This window comes from Octopus bimaculoides, chromosome 2 (assembly GCF_001194135.2).
Source record: "Octopus bimaculoides isolate UCB-OBI-ISO-001 chromosome 2, ASM119413v2, whole genome shotgun sequence".
NCBI lineage: Eukaryota > Metazoa > Mollusca > Cephalopoda > Octopoda > Octopodidae > Octopus > Octopus bimaculoides.
In genome coordinates this window covers 192,159,805-192,169,832 of record NC_068982.1, presented here as the reverse complement: position 1 = coordinate 192,169,832, position 10,028 = coordinate 192,159,805, and the positions used below count along the sequence as shown (strand labels likewise).

The 10,028-nt window shown below is 38.9% G+C and overlaps 1 protein-coding gene across 1 annotated transcript in view; it reads left to right on the top strand.

Annotated features, from left to right (window-relative positions):
- LOC106881941 (Golgi phosphoprotein 3 homolog sauron) overlaps positions 1-10,028 on the top strand; it is a 148,603-nt gene that overhangs the window by 73,489 nt on the left and 65,086 nt on the right. The window contains exon 3 of the mRNA XM_052965836.1: positions 4,657-4,694. Within this exon, the coding sequence (XP_052821796.1) occupies positions 4,657-4,694 (38 nt within the window). The remainder of the gene's footprint in view (positions 1-4,656; positions 4,695-10,028) is intronic.

The window sequence follows — 10,028 nt, the reverse complement described above, 5'->3', positions numbered from 1 at the left end:
ACTCTGTTCCATAATTAAGGTATTAATTTTATTATTTTTATTGGTGCAAGGGTCTTTTTCTTCTTCTTTTTCATTTTTCTGTTACTACATAGGAAACCTTTACCTACTGCTGAAAGGTGATGCATTAAGTGCTGCGAGTGTAGGGAGGGTGTCTCCCCTTACTTTTTTACCTTTTTTTTTTGCTTATATATATATATATAATTACATAAATATATATTATATATATATATATTTTTTGCATTATATATATGTATTACAAATTATTTTTTGCTTTATATATATATATATATGTGTGTGTGTGTGTGTGTGTGTGTGTATAATTTCCATTTGACTTAATAGCGTTTAAATGTCTTTAGTCATGATCGTCTTCAGCATTTTCTGAGCTTCTCGTCTTCCCAACTCAGTCAAATGAACCTTCTCTACTTTGTTTGTTTTTCACAAACAATCTGGTTGTGACAATAATATCAACCCACACTGTGCATTTGGATTAATAGTTTGACTGGGAATTTGAAAAGCTTATCCATTGTTGTTATATCAGCTTTCTGGTCTAATGATGATACTATGGGATGACTTATCTAAAAGTCAACATACAATGAAAATAATACCATTTCATTGATTATTTTTATCTTCTACATTTTTACTGACACTTTCGAAACTAATATGAAATGAGTCTCAGAAAAAAAGAAAAAAAAAAGAAAAAAGAAAATCCATCACCCCCCCGAGTGAATGTTGAAATGTTGATAGAAACCGAAAATGGACTTAATGATGTTAAGGTTTTCTACTGCTTTCATAACTGTTTATGCCTGGAAATATTGACAATGGAATCGAGACTGGGGAAATTGAATTATATCAGGTTTTTGAGACAAGGGTTCTGTTTGTGTGTTTTGTTTCGTAATATATGAATTGGTATATGAAGGGAACAATTTTGGACACTGACAGAAAATCAAGGTTAAAAGCATCAATTATACCTGTTGTTATTATTATTATTATTATCTTTTTTTTAGTGATTATGGAAAAGGTTTCTGTGAATTTCTGAATAATTAAGCAGTGTTTACAAATGTAAATCTAAGAAAACGTGCGCAATAAACCTTTTTTTTTAATCTATTTATAAACGAGCCAGAAAAATATTTAATGCTTTTCTTTTTATTTTTTTATCTTGTTTCAGTTAGACTACAGTCATGAAACCGGGTATTTTTTTTATCGATCTCTTTTGCAAAACTAAACATATCAACACCAGTTGCCAAATTATGGTAGGACACACACACACACACACTTCTTCTCCATCTACCAAATCCACTCACAAGACAGTGGTTGACTTGATGCTATAGTAGATGATACTTGCCCTGAGGCTATGATAGAAGGCACTTGTCTAAGGTACCACACAGTGGGTTTGAACCCAGAACCATGCAGTTGGGAAGCAAATTTTTTACCACGCAGCCACACTTGCATCTACCTGGAACTTTCTTCCACTTCCTAATTCTTTGATTACTTCCAAAACTGTTCTGTTAAATGTTCATCACCTTCTGATCCCCAGTTGAAACTAATTCACTTTATTTATTCTGCTACAATTATTCAGAAAAGAATAAATGCCACACAATCTCATTGCCATGTACAGGGCCTCTAGGCTATATTTGATATTGGGTTGGCAACTAAGTTCCCGCCTTTTTTTAAAATTTAAATTTTTTAAAAGGTTTAGTAAAAAATAACACCTAATTAATCAAAGAGGTGGAAATCTGTTGGTGCCAAATCAGGAGAGTACAGTGGGTGTGGTAGCACTTCCCAGCCATGCGTTTGAATGGCTTCCTTGGTCATATTGGCGATATGAAGGTGGGCGTTGTCTTGCAGCAGAAGAACGCTATGCTGCCGATTAGGTCTTTTCTCTTGAATAACCGTGTTGAGTCATTCCATGTGTTGAACATAGAGTTCCACATTGACCGTTTGATCTGGTCAAGCAATTTGTAATGGATAATCCTTTTATAATCCGGGTACCTGTGGAAGAGGTAGACCCAGGAAGACTTGGGATGAGGTGGTGAAGCATGACCTTTGAACATTAGGCCTCACCGAGGCAATGACTAGTGACCAAGACTTTTGGAAATATGCTGTGCGTGAGAAGACCCGGCAAGACAAGTGAGACCATAACCTGTGGCCTTTACCAGGGGTGTAGCCAGCCCACTTATGCGTACCTTTCCTTCTTTGGACACAGAGCCCTACTTGCAAAGACCTGTTGAGGCAAGTGAAATCGAAATTGAAAATTGAACCAAATTCGTTGACTGGCACCCATGCCAACTTTCCTTCATTGGACACTAAACTCAGCTTGCAAAGAGCTGTTGGGGCAAGTGAGATCGAAACTGAGCCAAATTCGATGACTGGCATCCGTGCCAGTGAAGCCCTAACAGCACCATCCGAGTGGGATCACTACAAGAGCAGCAGTCTTTGTGCCGGTGGCATGTAAAAAGCACCATTTGAGTGCGATCGTTTCCAGCTTCGCCTTACTGGCACTTGTGCCGGTGGCATGTGAACAAGACATTGGACTGACTCCTGTGCAGGTGGCACGTAAAAAACACCATTTGAGTGTGGCCATTGCCAGTACCACCAGAATGGCCCTCATGCTGGTGGCACATAAAAAGCACCCACTACACTCTCAGAGTGGTTGGCGTTAGGAAGGGCATCCAGCTGTAGAAACTCTGCCAGATCAGATTGGACTCTGGTGTAGCCATCTGGTTTGCCAGTCCCCAGTCAGATCGTCTAACCCATGCTAGCATGGAAAGCAGACATTAAATGATGATGATGATAAATCCCTTCCCAGTCCCACCATATGCACAACATCGTTTTACGTGGATGAAGATCTTGTTTCACACGCAGTGTCACTTGTTTACCTGGGCTAAGCCATTCCTTACGCTGCTTCATATTGATGTACAAGCACCATTTTTCGTCATCGGTAACGATTCGGTAAAGAAATCGTTGCTTGTGTCCATGAGTTGAGCAGTGATGAGCAAGCAAACCAGCGGAGATTATGGCTCGTTGTTTTTTGTTGTCATTTAAAGCATGCAGAACCCATGCTCCATACTTCTGAACCTTTCCCATCGAGTGAAGAGGCTTCTCTATAGCAGTGTGGGAACATACCATTTTCTCTGCCAGTTCCCTTGTTGTTTGACGAGAATTTTCATGCTAAAGTTGGTTTAATCGCTCTTCATCGAACTCAACTGGACGACCAGAACGAGGTGCATCTTTGAGGTCAAAATTTCCGTTTTTGAACTTGGCATACCAATCACGAGCGGTTCTTTCAGCTGTGGCACCCTCTCCATACACAGCACAAATGTCGCGAGTATCTTTTGCGACCTTAGAACCTTGATTAAAAGCAAAAAGGAGGAGGTGTCGAAAATGCTCATTTTTCTTAACTTGACATTCCATTTTAATGATCTGAAAATAAACAAAAATTAAAATTAACTAGAAAAAGAACAAAATAGATTCCAAAATGATTCAAAAATAGAATTCTCAAAGAAAATAGATTCCAAAATTTAAAAACGCAATAAATTCCAAAATTTGAAAAAAACGGCAGGAACTTAGTTGCCAACCCAATAGCTTGCATAAAAGGAAAAGGAAATACAACATTCCATCCAAAAATAAAAGTATTTTAAAACCTCAAAAAATACCAACTAGATTATGGTTGGAAGATAACAGTTTATTCAAAGAAGCTGCCCCTCAGCTTCCACCATGGTCTCAAGACCACTCCAGAACCTGGTGCATGCGTTCTTCCTTTGGAAGATCTTTGAACCCCTCCTTGATCTTCGGCCCCAGCTTGGCCTTGGTGTTGCAGGCACAGCAATTGGTGTCTTTCTCAACCGTGGTCCCATACATAGTAACTTATGGAATTGCAAGTGGAGGAATTAGGAAGCCAGAAATTGAGGCTGGTGAAGTCATAGATATTCTCTGACAACAACTTGTGACTCTTTCTAGTGATGTGGCAAGGCACTGGACCATGCCACCACAGACATATGACCCTCCAGCTAGGGTTTGACCACAGTCTCTAGCTGCTTCACATAACCATCTGAATTGAGCCAAAGCCATGTTCAAAGATGTTGTGTGTCATTGGAGACACACCCCAAAACCATCACAGTTTTGGGGGAACTTGATTTTCATGTTATGTCTGACAACCTTTCCAGCGTACACAGAGCCTTGAGTAGTAGTCATGATGTCGGCATTTTGACACCCAGCATGAATCATGATACAGGCTACTGTTTTCCAATATTCAAATGGCTTCCAGTCCTCCATGTCAACTAACTTTTCCTCAACTTCAATCTTCATGATCTCCGATGCTGTTAACTGTTCACCAATACACCAAGCTATTTCTGAAAAAAAAAGAGAGACAAATAAAATTGTCGAATTTAGCTTCAACACCTTGTAATGTCAGATTTAATGCTTTTTGTGTTTAAGGAATAAATGTTGTTTAATCCCTGGTCATCCATGAACAGACAGACCTATGATCAGACAGACCTGCCATGGCCATCCAGACATCACACATATATATATAGATATATTATACAAGGACAATGCTTTACTAATTGCATAAAAGACTATAACCATTCCGTCTCAAAAGTACTTTGTAAAAGACTAATTAGATTCTTCATAGTTTTAATCTCTCTCTCTTTCTTTCAGCACTAATGACACCAGTGCCTAACTTTCACATCAAAAAGGTAAATTTTCTCCATGTTACTCTCGACCTAAGCTAACAAAACTTGTATTTTCTTTACCACAAATGAAATGACAGTTTACACACCATCAATTATCCAATCCTCCTAAATCAGTAATAGATAATGTAGTTTGAAATATTTCTCATAGAATTTCTTGGCAAATGAACAAATTCTTAACAGCAGTGCTGAATATTAAATTGAGACACTAGAAAAGATAAGAATGACATTGAAAACCCCTCTATTCCACGCACATCCCCAGAGTGACAAAAAATGTAATGTAAAAACCATACGTACATAATACTAAACTTGGATCCACAGCTGATCCTGAAAAACAAATACATAATAAACAAAAACATTTGTAAATCTCAACACTCAGATAAGGATCAACAAGTAAGTAGGTATCCAATCAAAACATTTTTATCCCTTCAGCATTTAAGCCAGTCCCCTATCTACCAAAATATTCTACTTGTCTAATGCTCAAACTGACCAAATCCAGCCTTTCACACTATCCTACAATGTCATACTAAAAGTAAACAATCCCATAATTGAAATCGAAATCAAATTTGATGACAGAACTGCATCACTGGCATCCGAGCCAGTGGAGCACTAAGAGCTCCACCCGAGCGTGATCGTTGCCAGTAAAAAGCACCATTTGAGCGTGGTCGTTACCAGTATCACCTGACAGGTCCTCGTGCTGGTGGCATGTAAAAAGCACCCACTACACTCTCGGAGTGGTTGGTGTTAGGAAGGGCATCCAGCTGTAGAAACTCTGCCAGATCAGATTGGGCCTGGTGCAGCCATCCGCTTCGCCAGTCCTCAGTCAAATCGTTCAATCCATGCTAGCATGGAAAGCAGACGTTAAACGATGATGATGATGATGATGATTTGAATAATATGTGAATAAATAAGCATTACATTTGACAGAGAAATAAACTGAATGCTGAAGAGTTATAACACAGACATCTTAGGGCACAAAATAATAAATTGTACCCTTCTGTACTTCACTGTTAGTCTTCTACTTTCCTCTAGACAAACCCATCAATCCTGCCCAATTTCTACAGTTGTCACCTACTCTTCCCTACTTATCCCTCAGCACTTGTTCTTCATTATATTCTCCCTCTCACGCATTTCTTATTCCTAACCATCTCTCACTCTCTACCACCTACCCACCCATACTACCTGTTCTTGTACCTCTCCCCACTCTTGCTCACCTTTTATCTTGAGGGTCCCCCCTGACACCTCACCACTACCAGTTGTATTTCTCTTTCCAGCTTCACCCCCAAGCCACTTTTAACTCTCCTATGTGAGTAGACATGTTGTTATTCTACAGCAACAAAACCTGCTTTGTTCTGGCCACTCTTCTCACACTGTAACTCCTCATTTCCAACATGAAGCCACCTCCTCGCAATCTTCTGTAGCCCTACACACTTGAACGGAATTTTAGCCTTTCTGGCCTGCATACCAACCTCACTAGTGCCAGTGCCACAAAAGAGCACTCAGTGTATGTTATTGCAGAAGACAGTTGCCTAGTGTGCCATGCAGTGGGACTGGACCCGGAAAACCACACAGCTATTTGTGCACCTTATTTTCAGCAAAATATTTCCTTCTAATCATAAGTACTACAATATCTTCAGAAGAACATTAGATTTAACCGATTTAACCCAAGAGAAAAGCGTTAGATTAAACCAAACTTATTTTAAGGCAATGCTCCAGCATGGCCGCAGTCAAAATGACAAACAAATAAAAAGATAAATGGCAAAATTCTCCTACACTACCCAGCATATAATGGTAATTTCTGAAAAATTAACAAATACATCAAAAACCCTGTACTGAAAATGACACTAACTCTCTTTTCCTCTCTCTCTCTCTCTCTCTCATACAGATAGTGTCACAACCCTTTAATCTCGATGGAAATCTTAACTTACACCCAGTGGCAGAATATTTCTAGTTAATACTTGGAACAGAGAAGATAAGCCATTAAACATTCAAGTTAATAATAATTATAGCTTTTGACAGAGACATACTTGCATAGCAAGTGTTTTGATCTGAGATTGTGTGCTGAAGCTAAAGTGACTACAATGTGGAAGATGATGCAAATTAGCCATTCAGAAAGACACAAAGATTGTTAACTTCACTTAAACTTTTAATAAGGATAATGACAATAATAATGCTAAGAATGAACCAAATAATCCTAACAGTAGACATCATAAGTCTAACTATTCTGTAAACAGTGAAACGACTAATTTGAGTATCAATAACGAAAACTGCACGAATAGCAGAAGCAACAGCATACTTTCCCATATAAATAAATTTTGACTTTCTAGTAGACAGATAAACAGCTTATAAAGACTTGTATATGCTCTCATAATAAGAATATGCATGCTAATGCTCACAATATGAACATTAACATAGGAATAAAAGAATATAAGTAATGATAAGAAAAATTCAACAACTCTAAACTTCTAGAATTCTCAACCAAAACTTCACAAACCTGTAACTGTGGAATAACCAACAATTATCCCCTGCAAGCTAAGTGTCTATTAAGCACAATGTTATATTATAAAAGTAATATTATGTTGGTAGATAACAATAGGTATTACATTGGTTCTATATCTAATATATTCAAGTGCAGCTATACTATGCATAGACATTCTTTTAATAACAGAATATTAGGTAAGGCAATTTTGCTAGCAGAATGGGTGGGCCAAAAGTCACCTATGGTTTTAGAAATATAATCTCCACATTTTTTTAGTATTAAAAAATAGTTTTATACAGAATGAAAATTCACACATAGGAAATATGTTCCCATTTAACCCTTTCGATACTAACCCAGTTGTAGCCGGCTGAAAAATTCACTTTGTAAATAGTTGAGTTATAGTATCCAACATTGCTTGATGTAATAGCTAAGCTCAGTGAATTTTGGGGAAATTTTTTTCCACATTTTTTCGGCGGCGATTTTTTTTATTTTCAACTTTGAAAATGGATAGGAGTTTCATGCTATCAAGCAGTGATTCTAAATTTAGAGGTTTTTCAATGGAAAATATGGAGATATTGAGAAAAAGAATGAATGAGGTACAAAAGCACGTGGTGTACGAGAATGAATAGGATATTTCTGTATCCGAATCTGAAAGCAGCGATTCTGAAGAAACTGAAAGCGGTGATAGCGACAGCAAAGACAATTTTACATCGGAACGAGGTTATCAGCATAAAGGAACTCCAAGTGTGGAAGCAAAACCTAGAATCAAAGGGCCTTAAAATTAAGTAAGCAGAGACTAAAATTCTAGTAAGTAGGAACACAGACAGTATGTTAATTGCTTCAAGTAAATGACACTGTAGAAAGGGTATCAATAGAAATTCCAGATGGTGAAGCAAGCAGACTGTGGCCAGAAAAGGTGCAGTGAAATCACTAGAAGGTAAACAGAGAAAGTAGAGTTTGTGTGTGACAGATGTGCAGGGACAATTTATTGACTAAGAGCACAGGAAATAGATTTCCTTGAATTGCCAGGGGGCTCTCTTATGGTTGTAGACAGTTTCTGTTACCTAGGTGACCAAATTAGCAATGGTGGAGGATGCTCTGAAAGCATAGTTGCAAAGAATAAGAACTGGCTGGAGAAAATTCGGAGAGCCATTACCTCAGTTGGTAGCAAAAGGCCTTACGTTCAGAGTGAAAGCCAGATTGTGTGATACAAGCAGCTATGCTACATGGTGGTGAGATATGAGCTGTGAATGCAGAGGTCATGTGATGACTAGCATATTCTGCTTGTGCAACAAAGTGTGAGTATATTGAAAATGGACATAAGAGGCATTGAATATGGTATGCAGGAAAGAAGGCTGTGCGTATTTGTAAGGACAGGTGCATGAAGAAGAGGGAGACCCAGGAAAATGTGGGACAAAGTAGCGAGCTTCATGGAGAGGAGATGACAAAGGACTATGATTGAGAAGACCCTGTCCATCTAAGCAAATATACGGCCTTAAAAGTAAATCATTTCTGTTTATTCTCCTGTCCCCAGTCTGCTCCTGATGAATCTCTCCCCTACACCTTATTCTAGCATTAACCCTTTCATCACTCTTTCACTATGGCACTGTTCACTCACACACAAACACACAACTTCATCCTTTAACCTCTCATCTGCCTTAGAACCACTTCCTTAGTCTCTGTATCATCCTTACCACTTTATTTTCCATTGAATGCTCATCTTGCCAACAACACAGCCCTCCCCTATTACCCTTATCTCCCTCCCACTATTTCCACCCTTATGTACTTCTGATTTCATCCCTAGCACTTTACATCTCTCTCACACACTTCATATCCTGTGTGCTTCCACGTAATATATTCCCTGCCACCCTCTAACTTTCCACCTTCCCTTCCAACTGGGCTGACCATTGTATCTCCCCCATCAGCAAGACACTTGTTTCTCTATCATATTTTAACCTCTCATCACCTGGCACAAACCTACTTCGCTCAATACTACAGCCTCTTCAGTTGAGGGCTCTCGGCTTGTAAGGGATTTGGCAAACTCACTGGTGCCAGTGCCACATAGAAAGCGTCCAGTACACTCTGAAAAGTGGTTGGAATTAAGGACATCTGTAGTCATAGAAACTATGCAAAACCAGATATTGGAGTTTGGTACAATCTTTTGGCTGGCCAGCTGCGGCTAAATTGACCAATACTTCAGATTGTGACAATTTTATGTGTGTGTGTATAAATATATATGTATGTTTGAAAAAATGAGTAGAGATGGCTCTTTTGTGGGGTGGGGGTGTTTTACTGGTTGCTTAAATAGCAAAAAAAATGTTTTCTTACGAGTATACACACAAAAGAATATATACACAAAGAAAGGGAAAAATGTATAAAGAAAAAGATACAAAAGCATGTGTGTATAAGGAGAAAAAAGAAGGCAAAAAGAGAGGAAAAATCTAGAAAGAAAGATAAGACTAATAACAATTGAGAACAGGAGGAATGAGAAATGGAATATTTTGGAGTGGTTAATCATCATCATCATCATCGTTTAATGTCCGCTTTCCATGCTAGCATGGGTTGGACGATTTGATTGAGGACTGGTGCAACTGGATGGCTACACCAGGCTCCAATCTAAATTTGGCAGAGTTTCTACAGCTGGATGCCCTTCCTAACGCCAACCACTCAGAGAGTGTAGTAGGTGCTTTTACGTGTCACCTGCACGAAGGCCAGTCAGGCGATACTGGCAACGGCCACGCTCGAAATGGTGTCTTTTATGTGCCACCCGCACAAGCCAGTCCAGGGGTACTGGCAACGATCTCGCTCGAAAATCCTACGGAAGCTAGTCAGGCGGTACTGGCAACGGCCACGCTCAAAAT